Source organism: Piliocolobus tephrosceles, chromosome 3 (genome assembly GCF_002776525.5).
Source record: "Piliocolobus tephrosceles isolate RC106 chromosome 3, ASM277652v3, whole genome shotgun sequence".
Classification (NCBI taxonomy): Eukaryota; Metazoa; Chordata; class Mammalia; order Primates; family Cercopithecidae; genus Piliocolobus; species Piliocolobus tephrosceles.
The window spans coordinates 113,216,319-113,236,112 of NC_045436.1; the positions used below are offsets into that span (position 1 = coordinate 113,216,319).

General features: G+C 43.6%; 1 protein-coding gene across 1 annotated transcript in view; it reads left to right on the forward strand.

Annotated features, from left to right (window-relative positions):
* Nucleotides 1-2,709: 2,709 nt before the first annotated feature.
* Nucleotides 2,710-19,794, forward strand: part of SCARB2 (scavenger receptor class B member 2) — a 56,486-nt gene continuing 39,401 nt past the window's right edge. The window contains exon 1 of the mRNA XM_023222512.2: nucleotides 2,710-3,155. Within this exon, the coding sequence (XP_023078280.1) occupies nucleotides 3,039-3,155 (117 nt within the window). The 5' untranslated portion in view covers nucleotides 2,710-3,038. The remainder of the gene's footprint in view (nucleotides 3,156-19,794) is intronic.

Sequence of the window (19,794 nt, forward strand, 5' to 3'; positions counted from 1 at the left end):
TGATAAGTTTATCCAATCTGTCTCCATCTCTCCATCCCCACAGTCTGTTACTGTCCTGGTGGCCCAGACAAGAGACAAGAAGGGACCTCAATGAACAATGAAAAGGAAGAGTACCCTGGGATTGGTGGTTCAGGGGTGGAAGGGGTGGGTATCTATGGAGTTTGCCTTCCAGAATGGAGCCAGCAAGCAGAAAATCTGATTGTAGCAGTCAGAGAGTAGAGGGTGGAAGTTCAATGTGAACATGAATTTCTGAGTGCCAAAGTACCCAGGCAGGCAAGTTACAAAAATATTTTTTTCTAGTTAGGGAAGGAGAAGACATATAGATTACAGGAGGACTTCAACCAATGCCTAGGTAGGGGGCATCTGAGGGTTAGTGGGCTAGCATTGCTCCTTAAGCAAACTGGGGCACAGAGCAGAGTTAATGTAACTAACTGGAACTTAACAGCAGACAAGACGTAGGATTGGGGGAAGAGAAAGGCTGCCAATTGTGGACACCTGAGGACTGCAGACCACTCACCCATCAGGCTGGGGACAGTTGAATCATTCAGGACCCCGCCAGGTTCCATTTGAACACAGGACTGGTCCTCTGGGGCTGCCGCTTGAAGAGCTTTGGTAGCTGCAACATGTCCCAGCTTCAGTCCTGCCCTCACCATCTGCTCCAGTTATCTACTGAGTAACATACCACACCAACACTCAGTGGCTTAAACAACAACAATCCTTTATTTTGCATTTTGAGCAGGGCTCAGCAGGGACCACTCACCTCCGCTCTATAATGTCTAGGGCCTGTGACTCAAAAGTCTAGGGACAGCTGGGGACTGGTGGGACATTTCTTTTCCTACAGACTCAAGGCTTCTCCCTGGAGTCTTTCCCATGTTCTCTGCAGCAGTCTCCGGGCAGCTGAACTTAGGGGTGACTTAAGGCTCCAAAAGCAAGGATTTCCAGAGGCCCCGGCAGAAGTTGCAAGGCATTTATGATCTAGCTTCAGAAGTTCCAGGATATGGTCATTTCCACTGTATTCCACTGGTTTAACAAATTGTTAAAACTTGCCCAAATTCAAAGTGAGAAAGTATAGACCCTACCTCTCAACAGAAGGAGTAACAATTTGCCACCATTTTTAAACCATCATGCTATTTCACCAACTCCTCAACAAAGCCTCCTAACTGATATGCTGTCCCCAGATTCTCATTAGTGACAGATTGGGAGGCAGCAATGCACAGAGCACAAAAAAGTGAGGGTTTTGGAGGCCAACAGCCAGCCCTACATCCTGGTTCAGGCAGGATCCACCACTCAGTAACCAGCTGAGCTTGTTAGGTTACTTAACTCAGAGCCCCAGTGTTCTTGAGTATAAAATGAGGATAATACACTATAGTTGCCAAGAAAATGTATTTCTTGGGTCTTGCAGTGTAGACAACATAACTGACCAATGGCTCCACCTCAACTGCTGAGCTCTGCTGAAATCCATCCCCTGATATTTATCCCCAGGTTGCTGCAAAGGCCAGCTTCCTAAGGCTGCTCCCAGCTCATGACTGAGCACAGCAGGGATACTAAGACAGGCCTCTTTCTGGGAGATGCCAGACTTCTGGGACAAGCCCATTTGGCTAAAGGATTCCCCACCCCAATGACCTTGCTGAACTTTTTAGACATGAACTGTATATAGCATCAAATGCTTCCTTCCACCCAACCTTCCTTCCTTGCTTGCCTCTTTCCTTCACAAGGAGCACACCTGCATCCCAGGTCCAGATCCCTGTTTTCCCTCAAAACTCTCTTGCATAGTACCCCCATCTGGGACTGTTTCTGGAGGGCTGGGACAAACACAACCTCCTATTCATAGGACTGCCAAGGTTCTTAAATGAGTAGAACTGTGCAAAGAACCTAGTAAAGGGCTGGCATAGAAGAAACACTCATTTAACTAACACTTCTTGAGTCCTGGCTGTGTGTAGGTCTTGGTCCTGGGTGTCTGAGACACGATAGTGAGCAAAGCAGGCAAGAACACCAGCGCTGCGTGCTTCAAGCTCCTTCCCAACTTCCACCTCTTCAACAGGATAGGAGCCCTTCAAAGTCTGACTCCTTGGGGCCTCAACACCTCCGACTCCACACCCTGAACACCTGAGCCTACAGTCAAAAGGAATTTCCTTCTTGCTTCCTACAGGTTTTGCTCTTTCACCCCCAATGCCTTTGCTTATCTTTCCTTCTCCGTGAAATGCCTTCTCCTCCCTTTTTTGCACATCTTCCTTTCTTGCACATGCCCCTTACGTGACAAACTTTTATGCATCCCCCAGGCCCCAGTTCAATGTGAGGGCCTTAGGTCATCCAGGCAGAACGTGCTTGCTGGCATGATCTCAGCAGGCACCTAGTAGAAGCACTTGTTACATTGTGCTCTAATTGCGGTAACAGCGTCCCCGCTAACTCGCGAGCGCCTCTAGAGCAGGGGAATGTCCCAACCACCTTGATTCCCCCGCGCGTGGCCCATGGGAGGCCCTCAGACCTATCTGCGGAATGAGTAAATGAGTGTGTGAACCGGCGTCGGCGATTTCGGTGGAGCGAGCGCTGGGCCTGCGGTGCAGGGTGCTGGGAGCCGCCCGGCCGGGCCTGGCTCAGGCGCCGCAGCCACTCAGGGCCGCGGGGGACCGGCCGGGGAGGGCGCGGGCCGAATCACTGCCGCCGCCGCAGGGCACATGACTGCGGCCTCCGCCCCCGCCCGCCTCCCCGCGCAGTCTCCGGCTGTCGCCTCCCGGGGTTGCGGCGAGCCCGGCCCGCGAACGTCACGTTCCTGCGCGCTCCCTGCGAGCTGCGCTAGGCGGGCGCCGCGGCTCCAGGCCGAAGGAAACTGAAACCGAGGCCGGGCCCGTCCCTCGGTGGCCCCATCCGCCCAGTGCACCCGGGGCCGCGCTCGCCAGGCTGCGCGCACGAACCGGGCGCCGGGAGGGCGCGGCGCGGAAGGGTCCCGGGTCTTCCAACGCCTCTGCGGCGGCTCCTCCCTCCTTGCAGTGGGATCCCGGGCGGGTGCGGCCCGGCCCGGCCCGTGAGCGGCTCACAGAATGGGCCGATGCTGCTTCTACACTGCGGGGACGTTGTCCCTGCTCCTGCTGGTGACCAGCGTCACGCTGCTGGTGGCCCGGGTCTTCCAGAAGGCTGTGGACCAGAGTATCGAGAAGGTGAGGCGAGGCGGGCTGTGTGTGTTTGTGTGTGATGGAGTCTTCCAGCCCCCCCCCGCGCCCGCCACCCCTGCTGCTGCACCTTGTAGGGGGAAGACCCGCACTCGGGCAGAGCCTCTGCACTAGAGGTCTTCTTGCGTCCTTGTCTTCCAGGGTTTGGTAGGCGAGGGTTAGGGAAGGATGGGGAAGGATGGAGCCTACTCTGTTCCCTTTACAGTAATAAGTAAGGCTATAAATCCTGACTTTTAAAAAGGCCTTCGGTTGTGTTCTGTCGTTTGCATCTCTCCGCACTCCTTCCGTCTACACCCCAATCTCAGGTGAGCCCAAACTTGTTTCCCTCCCACTTCTTGAAGAAACAGAACTAAATGAAAGACACCGCAGAAGAGGCAGGTTATGTTGTCTGCTTGCTGTGGCCTTTGAAGTGGTGTGCGCCTGGGGATGAGACGTGGGTGTGCGGTCTATTGTGTTTTTGCTTTCTTGGGTTGGGCAGGGGCAATTGGTAGCTGGGCCAGTCCTTTAGGCTGTGTGACATTTCATCCATCAGTCTTTGCTGAACGCTGACTTAGTGGCTTTGTGTCTTGTACCAACAGCCTGTGTTGCTTTGTCTCACCATGAATTCTTGTCTTCTCAAACGGCCATAATTTTCAGGCACAGATGCATTTAGATTCCCTACAAGAATCTGAACTTGTCTGTTCCTCTAGATGATTGGGCTGGAGAGCCAGTCCTTTAAGAATACTTCATCTCTTGATTTCACTAGTCATTTCGTCTGTCCTTTCCCCCACGTCCACCAAGCTGTGTCAAAAGAGGAACAAGAGAGAGTTACTGGGATCATTTTTTCCTTAAGAAAGAAAAAAATCACTGGAGCAGCAGCCTTTCTTGTTGGCATCCGTAACTGCACGCTTCATTTCTCCCACTGGTCTGCACTTGCTGTGGCCAGGCCTAGTCTACTTTGAATCCCTGCATTCTCCAGTTAGTAAAGCTGTTTTATTCCAGGTGGCAATGGATGTATTCCTTTAACTGAGTTTCCAAAAGTGATTAAGTGACTACCTGAAATCTGGCAGTTAAAGGCAATTTTTCAAAAAGCACCATGGCAAAGCATAATGAAATTTTTAAAGTTCACATTGCCAAGGGAAGACAAGGCCCACTGTCCAAGCATCTCAAGGGTCAGTTTCCTCTGAGTACTCATGTGCAAGGAAAAAAGAAACGAAATCCTTTCTCCACTCCTGTCCATGTCCAAATCCATGGTAGGTAAGCTGTGCCTGAGGATGTAAACTCTTGCTTTGGGTGACTAGAGTTAAGCAATCCAATTATAGTCAATATGTGAGATTTCTTATATGGCTTTGAAAGGCTGTTTCAAGGAGCCCTATAGGATGAGTGATTTTCCCCGTGGTTCCCATATAGCCAGCCCTTAGAGTCTCTGTGTGTCTCCATTTTTCTGGGCGGGGGGTGGCTGTAAGGCAACTTGACTGGGGCCTGAGTTTGTGTTGGTATTTCCAAGTGGTTTTCTCCATGAGGAATGGACTCTGTTCTGATAAGTAATAGTACAGGGAAGTGGACTTTCAGAGCTGCTCAATCCCAGCTAAGGAGGACTGCACAGTGTATTGTATGAAAATAAAGGACAGGGCTAGTTTCAGTGGACAGATGTGGAAATACTGTTGTCATTAGAGGTAAGTCACACATCACTGTTTTGCTTTTTCCTGGATTACCTGTAGGGTGGTAGGTAGCATGGGATAGTGGGAAAGAATGAGGATCTTACACTCCTGGGCATGAAACCTAGCTTCCACCATGTACCAGCTGGGTGACCATGGGCTGTTTAATCTTACTTGATTCATGTTTTCCCCATCTGTAAATAGGGATAATAAGGACTAATGATCACATCCGCTTTGTCTCATAACTCTGATAACCTTAAGGTGTGATCCTTCTGGGATATAGTTAGTGCTTAATAAATGATAGCAATTTTATTTTTATTAGAAGCCACACAAAGAAAATACATGAGATTTGGAGTCAGATTCCATATGTTCAAATCCTATTTTTGCCATTATAAGCTTTATGACTTAAGTCAAGTTACTTAACTTACCTGGTTCTCAATTTCATTGCTTGTAAAAGTGGGGATATGAGCTGTTAGCTAACTTGGGCACAGTAATGCATTTACCATGAAACTTGCAAAGTTAAGCTTTGGGACCCTCACTTGCACAGGCCCTTCCAAAGCCCTGTATCCCAAATTTTCTTTTTCTTAAGAAGGGACCCACAAAACCTGTATTTTTCTCTGCATGTGTATTATTGTAGGACCAAGTATAAAGCACTTAGCATAGTATCAGGCACAGAATAGGTGATCAATATATGGCAGTCATCTTTATTGCTGCTAGTATTACTATGGGAGAATTCATTCATAACTTGATTCTAATATAGTTGTAATATAATTTACTCTGGTATTTCCAATTCTTTGTTTTTCATTTGAAGATTGTCTGTGCCCTGACTTGTCTGCATCAAAAAGGGGAGAGGGAAAAGGGATGAAATTCAAATGAGTAGGTGTGAGAAACTTAGTAAGATAATTCCTATCCAAAAAGTTGTCTCAAATGATAATTGTCCTTGAACCCTGCAGTGACCAGAGATAACAGAGACTTTTAATTATGGCCAGTGAATATAGTAGAAGGAGCCAAGACAATTTTGTTTCATTCTTGGCCTCAGTGGTGACTGCCTTGTATTGGGCAAGGCCTGTAATTGTTTCTGCTTCAATTTTCTCATTTGCAAGAGAGGCATAATAGTACTTCTCTTCTCTTTTTCCCACACCCTCTTCCTAGGGGATATTATGAGCATTAATATGGCATTTCCTTATAAGCATTTGGGCCTTCATGAAGAGAGAGCTTTGCAGAGACCCAGCAGTTCCTTTTCCTCCCTTAGGCCTGGAAAGGCAGGAGTTTATGTTACATTTCATTGGGTATCCCAGTGAACTGCCTTGACACCTGGCACAGTGCCTGAGATACATATTGAATACCTCTTGACTCACCTGTGATCATTTTAATAGAAAGAAGAGTGTCCTGAGAATCAGCAGAACTGAGTGAAACATTTTTTTTCTGTCCCTAAGGATTTCTTGGACTAAGCTGAACAAGCAGAGTGGCAAGTTATTTAATCCCTCAAAACCTCAGGATCCTCATTTTGAAAATAGGAATAATAAGGATAAGAATACCTACCTCATAGAGTTGTCACAAGAATGAAATATGATTGCTATAAAGCACCCAGCAAAAGCGTCACGCAATGCCTGAACATTAACATTTGTTATGTCTTTAGCTATTATTTGTCATCTGTGAATTGAAACTTATTATACAAGCTATGGTTCCTCCTAGCTCCAAACTTCTGAGATCCTGTGACCTTTAAGAGCAGCTGTGCGGTTCAGAATATTAAGTGTGCGCTCCTAATCTCTGCAGACATACTGGCAGTTTGACTGTCTCGCCAGTAATAGGGATGCAGAAGTGGCCACAGTCAGGGCTGGTCAACAAGGGATGGGCTGTCAAGGGAACCAGTGGGAGTCTAGTTTACACCTTTGACTTCCTCTTCACAGGTCAAGGCAGGACTGTAGCATTAGGTCTCAGAGATGCAATGAACAGGACAAATACACTTCCCCTTCGTCTGGACCTGAGGCTCTGGGCAAGTCAGCACCAGCTGGTTTCTTTTGGGAGCCATAGCAACTTTGGAGCTGTTCTACTGAAGCCTCAAGAAGTAAAATATAGGCCAGGCACGCTGGCTCATGCCTGTAATCCTAACACTTTGGGAGGCCAAGGTGGGTGGATCACAAGTTCAGGAGTTTGAGACCAGTCTGGCCAATATGGTGAAATCCTGTCTCTACTAAAAATACAAAAATTAGCTGGGCATGGTGGCTGGCACCTGTGGTCCCAGCTACCCGGGAGACTGAGGCAGGAGAATCGCTTGAACCCGGGAGGCGGAGGTTGCAGTGAGCCAAGATGGCACCACTGAACTCCAGCCTGGGTGACAGAGCGAGACTCTGTCTCAAAAAGAAAAAGAAAAAAAGAAGTAAAATGTAATCACTGATAACCAGAGATTGCTTTGATTAGTGACTATATGGGATTTTTTTTTTTTTTTTTTTCTGAGACAGAATCTTGCTCTGTTGCCCAGGCTGGAGTGAGTGAAGTGTCATGATCTCGGCTCACTACAAGCTCCGCCCCCCAGGTTCACGCCATTCTCCTGCCTCAGCCTCCTGAGTAGCTGGGACTACAGGCGCCCGCCACCATGCCTGGCTAATTTTCCTTTGTATTTTTAGTAGAGACGGTGTTTCACAGTGTTCGGCAAGATGGTCTTGATCTCCTGACCTCGTAATCCACCCGCCTCGGCCTCCCAAAGTACTGGGATTACAGGCGTGAGCCACCGCGCCCTGCCAGGATCTTGTTTTTTAAAGTCAAATCAGTAAAACATCTTTATTGATGTGTATGTAAAGGCATTCAGCTTTATATAATTTTAAAGGACTCCTTCTTGCATATCTACCTCATCTCCTGAGTTGCCTCTATTCAAAGAAGACTTATCTTAGTCTGAGATTTTTCTTGATCAGAAAAAACCAGTAAAGATATCTCAAATCTGTTATCTTAGGATCAAGGAAATTGAGGCCTTGGAACAGAAGTGACTTATCTAAAGTCAAATGGAGAGGGAGGGGTAGAGCTAGCTGTGCCAGCTGGTCTCCTGATCCTGAGCCCACTTTTCCCATCCCAAGGATGACCATACATCCCATTTGCCTGGACTAGTCCCACCTGGTTTCTGTGTACCTGTTGTTCTGGTGTAATCACTAACACCTCCTTTCCTCCAAAAGATTTCTGCTTTGGACAATAAATTCTATGGCCATCCCTCACCTCTCATGCCACATTGTCCTTACAGACCAAATGTATCCCGCTTCTTGGCTCTCTTAAGGAGTTGAGGCCTACTCAAACTAGCTCAGGCAAGATGGGATTCTTTTTTTCTTTTTGTAAATCTGGAAGGGGAAGCTCATAGAAATCAAAGGGCAAGAACCATGGCACAGTAAGGCCTCCTGAGAGGACAATCGAAAGTGGAAAGTCAGCAGGAACCAGGCACACTCTGTCTCCCACTTTTTCCTCTGCTTTCTCCAACAGGCCTCCTCTGTTTACTCAGCCTGGCTCTGTACTCATCCGGGCTTGCTCAGCCCCGCCTCAGTGTGACTTTCCAGCTGCTGACCTCTCATACACGTCCTTCATCTCCTAGATTCTCTTTTCCAAGTTTATAACGGAGCTATGTGATTGGCTCAGCACAGGAAGAAACTATAGCACTGTAAACAGAGGCAGTGTCATTAATTTCCTTGCAAGATTCTCTAACTCCTAAGCAAAATTATCCAAATTCTTTCCGGGCTTTTAGAAACACGATCTTGTGATATCAAAATCATATTAAGTTTCTTTCAGTGTCTTACTAATTCATGTTGACTATGAGTGCATTCCTTATTAATGATTAAGACAATACAGTAGGCTAACACTTGTCATCATAGCCCCTAGACTCTAGGAGATGCATCTAAATCACTTACAAAGATTTAGACAATACCAGACCCCCCCCCAGACCTGCTGAATCAGACTCTTTAGGAACAGAACCCAGGTTAAAGTCCTTATCATAAAATCCATTACTGGAGGCAGGTTGCTGTGGGATGGTAATCTGCAATTTTGGGAATATGCATTTTTTTAAAAGTTGTTTATATTTGTATAGTGATTATTTTAAGACCATGTCTTCATTCCTTAAGATGCTAATTCTAATTGAGGATATTACTACTAATAATTACTATTAATCTGCAAGTTTACATTAAAGGAAATACTATTTGGTGAGGAGGGGAAAGTTCCCACCTGTGGAAACTACTTTGTTTTATTGTTAAATAAAATCCAAGATTTCATTCTGCCAGGCCACAGCAAAGGGGCCATCTGTTCTGCCAGACGTTTGCTTGTTTCCCAGGAAGAATCAGGAGGTGGAGTTATAAGCTCATTAATGAAAACATAGGACATTGGCCAAGTGACTAGACATTCCTGGCCATATCATCAAGATACACACTGTCTATACACTATACACTAAGGAACGGACCATTTTTAATCCAAGCTGGTGACTAGAAAAAACAACCAAGGGAAGTAAAGACCACTTTAGGTGTTTGCTTTCTGTATCTAAAAGCACCTTTAGGTACATGCTTTGGCAGTCATTCTTTTATTTGACAAGTATTTACTGAGTGTGTACCATTTGCAAGGCAGTGTTCCAAGACCTATGGATATAACACTAAACAAGATACAGTCTCTACCCTTACAGATTTTATAATCCAATTTAAACTCCTGGGCCCCTCCTACTCTTAAAAAGTATTGAGGACCCCAAAGAACTTACATTTCTATGGGTTATACCTATTGATATGTACAATATTAAAATTTGAAACTGATACGTATTTTTGAGAAATGTTTAAAACAGAAGAATACACAAGCACATATTCCAGTATGACATCATTACATACCACGGTAGCCTCCGGAAAGCTCCACTCTACACTCAGAGAAATAATAGAATTAAAAAGGCAAATGATACCTTAGTATTAAAATAGTTTTGACCTTGTGGGCCCCTCCTTAGAAGGTCTTGGGGCTCCCCAGGGGTCCTGAGATCCCACTTTGAGAACTGTTGATCTAGTTTTCATTTAATTAATTATTTTGATTTTTAGAATATTTTTAAAAATACATAATATCCCTGTTTTATATTCCTGTAAGGCCAGTTTGGAAGCTATATTGTTAACATTTTCAAACAACCAGGATTTTGCTTGGTGTGTCTTTCATTTACTGTGTCATTTTGGCTTTCTGTGAGTCCAGTGTTAAAAACAAGAGTTTGGGCCATCAGTAATTCCAGTTTCACAATCTCCTGTCTTTCCCCGAGTGCTGATCAAAGTAGACAAGAGCATTCATATCTCCATAATTGAATTACCCCATAATTCCCTTCTAGCCTCAGCCCTGCAGGGATTTTCAACCCCTATGACGTAGTTTGGTATTTTAATCTAGTGTGAAAGCTCTCTTTGAAGGTAGAGGTCCTGTCGTATTTGGTTTTGTGTCTTTTCTTACTGCCAGATGCAATGCCTTATTCACAATAGATGGTCAGTAAGTATTACTTGGATGAATAGAGAAAATAATTGCTTTGGAAATGATTTGTTTGCATTTTGTTGTTTAGTCTCACATTTTGCCTCACTTTGTAGGCCAGTGGTCACATGTTTGTCCCATGAATGATTTATACCTTTAAAATCTGGAAACTTCACCCATTGGTCCAGATTTCCAACTTCTCTTAAAACATGTGGATGTTCTTTGGTACTCGTCATACCAAGTTCTGCATGGTAGCCATCTGGGCAGAAAAGAGGCTGACCCTTAGAAGAGACCTGCCTTCCTTGTTTCCCACTGTCTTAGTCCATTCAGGCTGCTGTCACAACATAGCATAGACTGGGTGGCTTATAAACAACAGAAATTTATTTCTTATAGTTCTGGAGGCTGGGAAGTCCAAGATCAAGGCCCTGGCAGATTTGGGGTGTGGTGAGGGCCCAATGCCTCATAGATTATGGACTTCTCACTCTAACCTCACATGGCGAATGCGCTCTCTGGGGTACCTTTTATGAGAACTAATCCCATTCCAGAGGGTTCTATGCTGATAACCTAATCACCTCCTAATCTCACCACTTTGGGGGTAAGGATATCAACAAAGGAGTTTTGAGGGGACATAAACATTTAGACCACAGTACCCACCGTCCTTTGCGCCCTTATTGGCTCCCAGGGCCCAGTGAAGGTGTCTGTTGTTGTGCATGTGCTGTTGTGTTTGTTAGAGAAATATTTCTCTATATCTGACACTCCTTACCAAAAGAAGGAAAATGGAAGATAGCTTGAGAGGATCATGGGTTTAACAGAAATGGGAGAGGGCATGTTTCTTTGTAGAAATGAATATTGCTGCTGGGGTTTGACATGCAAACAAATGTGCAAACCCACAGCCTGTGTCACTCATTTGCCCTAGCCATCTGGCCCCTTCAGCATCTGGATTTTACACACTTTCCAGAGAGAGCATGAGGCAGAGTGCCATTGTTACACTAATGTAATCACCCATTGCAAGTCCCAGTTTTTTTAATTCATTTTTTAATTGACAAGTCAAAGTTATACGCATTTAGGGCATGCAACATGATGTTTTGAGAGAGATATAGATAGATATACATAGTGAAATGGCTAAATCAAGCTGTTTAACATACGCATTATCTCAATTGCTTATCTTTGTTTTGTGGTAAGAACACTTAAAATCTAATCTCAGCATTTTTCAAGTATACAGTATTTTGGGGGTTTTTTGTTTGTTTGTTTGTTTTTGTTTTGAGATAGGGCCTCTCTCTATCACCCAGGCTGGAGTACAGTACTGCTACCATGGGTCATTGCAGCCTTGACCTCCTGGGTTCAGGCCATCCCCCTGCTTTAACCTCTAAAGTTGCTGGAACTACAGGTATGCACCACCATGCCAGGCTAATTTTTAATTTTTTTTTGTAGGGATGGGGTCTTGCTGTGTTGCCCAGGCTTGTCTCAAATTCCTGAGCTTAAGCAATCCTCCCGCCTTTGCCTCCTAAAGTCCTGGGATTACAGGCATGAGCCACTGTGCCTGGCCCAACATAGTCACTGTAATCACCATGATGTATGTTAGATCTCTTGAATTTGTTTATATCAAACTGAAATTTTGTATCCTTTGACTAACATCTCACCAGTCCTCCCAGCCCCCACAGTTCCCATTTTAAGGATATTTTCTTTTAACACTGTACTTCTGATAATCAACGGTAATGGAAGAGGAGACATAGAAATAGGTAGGTAAATGGAATACTATGCAGCCGTAAAAAAGGATGAGTTCATGTCCTTTGTAGGGACATGGATGCAGCTAGAAACCATCATTCTCAGCAAACTATCGCAAGAACAGAAAACCAAATACCGCATGTTCTCACTCATAGGTGGGAATTGAACAATGAGATCACCTGGACACGGGAAGGGGAGCATGACACACCGGGTCCTATTGTGGGGAGGGGGGAGCGGGGAGGGATAGCATTAGGAGATATACCTAATATAAATGACGAGTTAATGGGTGCAGCACACCAACATGGCACATGTATATATAATGTAACAAACTTTCACGTTGTGCACATACACCCTAGAACTTAAAGAAAAAAAAAAAAAAAAAAAAAAAAGAAATAGGTAGGTAATGAAAATACTACTTATTTCAAATTTGAGAGACGTAATCACAACCAAACAGGTTGCAAAATAATGAGACTGGCTGTGTAAGTTACACACAGAATATGTGGGCCTTGTTTCCATGACCTTATTTCGTATTTATTCACATCTGAAAATCCTCTTTCTCTCTACCCTCCCCACTCCCCATATATGTATATATATTCCCCCACCCTCCACCCTCCGCTCCCAATTTCCCTCTGGTTCTATGTTTAAGTTTCTATCTGGTAGCTGCTTTTTTCCCTTTAGGTCGTCAGTTTTCAAACTTGGCTGTACATTTGTAATCACCTAGAAACTTTCAAAAATAAATTAGTGGGTATTTTGTAGCAGGAGGTTTTTTGGGGATTCCCATTCTACCATATTGTCCTTTTTGTAATTTATAAACAAAGTAACAGTCCACCCATGAACTAGCATTTGAATCTGAACTATCAGCGCTCATTAGTTAAAACTATGACAGTTGCAAAATCAAAATGAGTTAAGCAACAGTGACATAAATAAATGAATGCCAATACATTTTTACTGAGTTAAAATAAGGTGAGGGAATAAGAGTAGAATGTTAATGGCAGTTTATTTCTTTTATGTAAACAGTGAAAATTATTTAAATTACTGTAAGATTCTGAGTTGGGTTTGCTTCATTTCAGGGAGCAATTTTAAAAAAGAAAGCAAAGCAATTTGTGTTTTGCCATTTGATGAGTTTTATTAATCTGGAGTCCAGTATGCAATTAGGCCAATACCATCCATACACAATTAGGCCAAGTTCTCCAAGTTGGTCTGCATTATCTCTGGATGAATTTAGACTGTGCAGATGGCAACATGGATGCTTAAGTTGCGTTTAATTATTAAGTAGCACTTTACTGACCTTAAAGAACAACCAGTAGTGCTCTTGAGTCCCGAAACTTTCCTTAAAAGTCTTACTGATTCCTGTGAAAGCCTAATGGATTCCCTGAGTGCTTATTTTTATCACTTGGAAGTGACTTACATCAGGACAGCTGGTTTAACCACTCATGGTGTTGCCTTCCCAAAAGATTGCTGTCAGGCTGACTTGGGTTGTGGCTGTATTAAGTCATGTCAGTGTTCAGCAGTCAAGTTAATCCAGCCTGCATCTGTTCCTTCATCTGCAGGTCAGGTGTCAGCCTGGCCAGCGACTCTGTGTTCACTACACACAGCGCAGAGAGGCCGTTCTCAGTTCTGCCTCTGACCAGCCTTCTGTGTACCCAAATGGAAGCTTATGCTGGGAAAGATTCTTTTACTTTTGTTTTAAAACAGTCTCACTTCATACATGGTAAAAACTATTACTCTTCTCCAGTAATTCAAGAAATGCAAGTTCAAACAAGAAGATGCTATTTTGCCACTATTAAAGAAGCAAAGAGTTCTGAAAACCTTAAACACCGATATTGGGATGGATATGCTGAAATGGTTGCTCATACACTGCTTTCCGGAGCAATTTGTTGATATTTAAAGGCTCATGAGTTCATGAAAACTTGTTGTCCCTAGACCCAATAATCCCAATCTAGGAGTCTATTCTAAGAAATTATTCACTGATTTGGGCGGGGTGTGGTGCCTCACACCTGTAATCCCAGCACTTTGGGAGGCCGAGGTAGGTGGATCACTTGAGGCCAGGAGTTAGAGTCCAGCCTGGCCAACATGGTGAAACCCCATCTCTACTAAAAATACAAAAAGTAGCTGGGTGTGGTGGTGTGCACCTGGAATCCCAGCTACTCCAGTGACTGAGGCATGACAGTCACAAGTTGCAGCGAGCCAAGATTGCACTCCTGCACTCCAGCCTGGGTGACAAGACCGAGACTCTGTCTCAAAAAAAAAAAAAAAAAAATTATTCACTAATTTGGATGAATATATTCAAGAACATTTACTTCAGCATGAAAACAACACAAATTTCCTGTAGTAAAAGAATGATTAAATAAACTGATTTAGTATATTTTATAAAATATACTAATATAGTGGATTAATATACCAACATTAAAATAGCAGTTTCAAAAACTGTTTAATAACAAGGATCATCATAAAAGATGAGTGAAAAAATGATACAATACATATGATCTCAATTTTGTTTAAAATACACATATGTATGACTAGATCAGAGGGAAGTAAACCCATGTTAATAGCTATGATGTGGATTGCAGGGGATTTAAATTTTCTTCGTTTTACTTTCTTCATTATCCAAATTTTCTGTGACAAATACGATGGAATGGGTAGGGAGTGGATGGAATAGCATTTACCTGATTTAAAGTAACAACAGGCTGGGCACGGTGGCTCACACCTGTAATCCCAACACTTTGGGAGGCCGAGGTGGGCAGATCACCTGAGATCAGGAGTTTGAGATCAGCCTGACTAACATAGTGAAGCCCTTTCTCTACTAAAAATACAAAATTAGCTGGGTGTGGTAGTGCATGCCTATAATCCCAGCTACTCAAGAGGCTGAGGCAGCAGAATAGCTTGAACCCGGGAGGCGGAGGTTGTGGTAAGCCAAGATCATGCCACTGCACTTCAGCCTGGGCGACAGTGAGACTCCCTTTCAAAAAATAAATAAATAACTGAATAAATACAAAATAAAGTAGCAAAAATCAGTAGCCTCATTTGTGAATAGAAATTGGAGGCAACACATGACTTTTCTACACATTTGTAGTAATGTTATCTGCTACTTTAAACATCTCTTCTAATATGAATATAGAAATTTCTGTAGATTGATAATTTATCATGAGATCTAGGTCTTTTTCCCTTCGATAAATGTGATATTTTATTGCTTACAAGTCTAGTTTGTTCTGTGTTATCTCAAGGAGTTTTTAGAATTCACCAATAAAATAAGAAAGTAGGAAATCTTGTCTACTGTTATATCTCCAATACCTAGAACGGTGGCTGGCACAAAGCAATTGCTAAGTTAATATTTGTGGAAAGAATGAAAGAGTTTCATCAATTTTAAGATTGTGAAAATCCTATGCTATACTTGCTATGAAAAAGGATATTATAAAAAATTTATTAAAACCAAAATTGCTAAAGATAGATCTAACAGACTTAGAACTAATGTTTGTGTGCCTTTGGCATATTAATTATGCATAAAAATAGACCCTGCGAATTCCAAACTAGTCTTAACCATTTATGAAAGGAGGCCAAAATGTCTCCTTGAAAAATAATATTTGCAGCTAAGAAAGTTACTATCTCTTCTTGATTCTGCAGTACTGAAATTCAGACTTTATTTATTCAGATCACCTTTCTCACATATTATTTAGAATATGTGGCATTTTGCCACACTGAAGACTTTACGAAGAAGAACTAGGTAAACAGCAGAAGATGAATGCCTGGCACAGCATTATGCTATACGCTACAGTATCATTTGTTTCTTCATTAATTATTTATTGTGTCCCTTCTGTGCCAAGTAAATGCTATTCCATCCACTCCCTACCCATTCCATCATATTTGTCACAGAAAATTTGGATAATGAAGAAAGTAACCTTGCTATGTGCTGGGGATCCATGAAAAAGATACAGTCCTTAGTATCAGACCCAGTCTGATACTAAAGACTAATAAACACATTTTCCTTATAAAGCTTGTGAAGTTTCATGAAAGCAGAGAGAAAACACACAGCCCAGAGGGGCCTTCTGAGAGATGGCACTTCTGAGTTGAGCCCTGAAGCCCGAGTAGAAGTGAACCAGGTGATAAGGGCCCTGCAGAGACTTCTGGGTGAAGGGCAGTGAGTGACTCAGGCCAGGGCCCTGGCTGAGAACTTGTATGGTGGGTGCTAGGTAACAGTAGATGGTTGCGTGTTGCTGGTGCATAAAGTGCCTACCAGGAAATGACAGCGACAGGTGACGCAGTTGCATCAGATCACAACAGGTCAAGGACTGTGGACTTTATCCTTTGAGCAGGGCTGGAGTATCTGTTCCATTAGGCACTTTTGACTGGCTTCTCTGACGGCTGAGGTGGATGAAGTGTTTAAAAGGACAAAGGCTAGAGAGAGGGAGACCAGTTAGGAGCCTACATGCAGTATTGTCACAGTCCAAGCCAAGGATGAAATGTGCCTTGGGGTAGAAATGGGGAAGAGGAGGAGGTGAAACAAGCAGGACTTAGTGATCAACTAGGGGAGAAAATCCTGAGTCCATTTTGGTCATGTTGTCTTGGAGCAGCCTGTGAGATGTTTGGATGGGGGAATTTTATCACAGATCCATGCCACTGGAAGGATCTAAATTGTTTCAGGCATAAGCTGTTTGTTAGGCTGAATTACTGGGTCTTACACGTTTTTCACTCCCTGTTACATGCATGTTGGTTTTGTGTCCTTAGCTAAATTTCTTCTTACAGATAGGGCCTATGCCTGTTTGCAGGGCATAGTCCGGGCACATAGAAAGCTCTCAGTAGGTACCTATTGGCTGATTAACTGAAAAGTATGTTTTTCAGTCCGAATTATTAATTTAAGCTGTTGACACTGCGAATTCACCACATAACTTGATTATTTTCCAGTATTTTTGTTTTAGTGGTAGTGCCACAGTATTGTGCATGGAAAAATTCTTTATGTTCATCTTGGTTAAAATTAATAAGCAACAGTTATATTGTGACTCCACAGTGCCACTGTTAATATCCAGGGTCACACTGTAAAACTGATTTAAGGCCTTATGCTGCTTTTTCATTTAGTGTAACTAAGAAGACTCAGCTGATTACAAGGTTTGTCTGGTGGCTGTCACCACCACAGCAGAACCCTCAGTGAGGAGGATCAGTTGTTCCCAAGCCATGGCTTTCTGTTCAGACTGGCAAAGGGCACTTTTGAGGGGGACACTAGCTCGTTGTATCTGGCAGAATGAATGACTTCCTGTGCCAGACAGTCCATGGTCTTGAGGCTGAGGTTCCTATTTGTTAGTTTCTCAGGCCTTCCTTTGCCGAGCAAGCCCCGGGAGTGCACACTTGAATGCCCTGAGGATCAGAAATAGAAGGGGCAGAGATTAAAAGTTTAAGTCAAAACAGAGCCCTCTCTGGACCATCTTGTGGCAGGAGGTTGAGGTGCTTTCTTTGGACACATTAGCATACTGGGGCTGCACGGCCACCTGGAAACTCTGGAGTTAAACTCTCCTTTTCCCGGTTCCTCACCTGTGGGCTCCTGACCAGGAGCTGACCGTGACCTCACACAGCTGCCCTAGTTTCCTTTCCTCCAGATGGCGGGGGTGACACTCCAGGAAACCCTGAGAGTTCAGGGTCCAATTTATGGCTGCTCCATAGTTTCACTGTCCCTCTGGGGCTAGAGTTGCCAACTAAAATAAAATACAGGACACCCAGTTAAATTTGAATTTCAGATAAACAACAAATAACGTTTTAGTATGAGTCTGTCTTGTGTGATATTTCGATTCAGTCCGATGTATCAGTTGTTAACATCCTGCCATATTTACTTTATCTCTCTGATGCACTTTTTCTTGAATTATTTGAATGTAAGTTATAGCTATCACACACTTTGTTCCTAAATCCTTCAGCATGCATCTCCTATGAATAAAAGCATTTTTGACGTAGCCCATGCAATATTTGGGGCATAATCATATTATAAAATTTTTTGTTGTTTATGTGAAATTCAAATTTAACTGAGTATCCCAGGTTTTATTTGCTAAATCTGCTAACTGTACCCTCAGGGTGCCATAGGGTGGCAGCTGCTGCATGGGTGAGCAAATCCTCAGACCTGGACTTGGTCAGATTTTATTTCACTTACTGGCTTTGTGACTTGGGACAACCAGTGCCACCATTTCTTTGTTTGCAAAATGGGGATTTTTATTTTGTAGTGTCATCGTAAAACTCAGAGATAATGTACATTGTAAGCCCCTAGCATAGCACCTGACTTTAGCAGACTCATAGTAAATTGCAGCTGGCGTGGTAGTAATGGTAACTGAATGGTAACTCTCATTCTCTGAGCCGAAAGTGAGAAAATAAAAATAAAGACACAACTGTTTTAGAAATGTTGGCAGCTGTATTTACAACTTCTCTCTGTCCTCTCATTCCCCATCTCTCTTCCTACTTAGTGCATTCGCGTGAGCATGCGCTCACGTGCGCGCGCACACACACACACACACACACACACACACACACACACACTCTCACTCACTCTCCAACACGTGATCTACTCTGGGATTGACAGTTTCCTGACAAACATCCAGCTTGTAAGGTGGAGGAAAAGAGACACATGAAAGGAGCAGGAAAAGCCACCACTCTTGAGGGCAAGATGTGAATGGAGTAAAAGGGGCTATGAGGATCTGTCTGAGTGCCGGTGACTCAGCTAAGCGGTGGCCAGGCAGAGAAGGGCTGTAGGGGTGGAGGCAGACAGAGGAGAAGCCCTGCTGTAACACAGGCTGGGTTGGTTGTGACTCTGGCATGCTGTCAAGGACTGTTTTTATTGTTCTTGTTAGTATTTCGTTTGCTTTGTTTCATTAAGAAGTCAAATGTACCAAATGTTTATTTCTATCCTGAAGGTTGGAGGAACAAGTTCAAGTCACACTGTTTACACATGTCAGAACAACCGGGTTTACCCTTCCTTCTGGTAACCCCCTCTTTCTGGAAACATTTTTACTTGTCTTTAGATTTATGGTTGCCTAGAAGCTGGACACCAGCCCAGCAAGATAAAACCGGGAGGTTAGCCATCTGTTCATTTCTGTTTGCTGATTCTTTCAGGGTTCCTAATTCTGAGGTGATTTTCTTCACATGAACAAATAAATGAGATCTCAAGTCCTTTCTCACTGGAAACTTCACACACGATGATGCTTGTCAGGAAAAATTAGGCAGGAATACAGAGTGCTCACTCAACTGTCCTGACAGTCACAGGAAGGGAAGTGCGGTAGAGCCGAGAGTGGGGGCGGGGCGGCTGCTTCTGGGCCTTTGCAGCAGAGTGGACCGCAGCTGAGGCAGCATCAGGCTCGCCTTTGTTTTGCAAGAGCAGAGGAAAGCCAAGATGAAGTGGGTTCTCTTTGTGTGCTCTCCTTCTCCCTGCCTTAGGGTCTGTCCATAACATCCTATAGAATCTGAGTTTCTTAGATTTTCACTTAAAAAAAACGGTAAGGGAACTTTTTTTTTTCTGCTTACAGAAGTAATTTATTTCTGTTGTAAAAATCCAAACAAAAGCAACAATGGATGGAAGACTCCTAATCCAGACATGAATTATAACTGATACAAATTCTCAACACTCAAAGTTCACATTTTGGTTTATTTGCAATCTGTGCTTTTATATTATTTTTGTATTTCAGTCGTTTTTACTGTAAAAATACAAGGCTTTTCTCCATTAACAGATAGAGGACTGTTGGGAATACCAGGTGTCAGGTTTCTGTTAACCTCAGGCACTGTATTTATCAGGCCTCTGCTGCCATGGTGAGTAACAAGTAACTCCTCAGTCTCGTTGCTTGTAACAATAATATGTG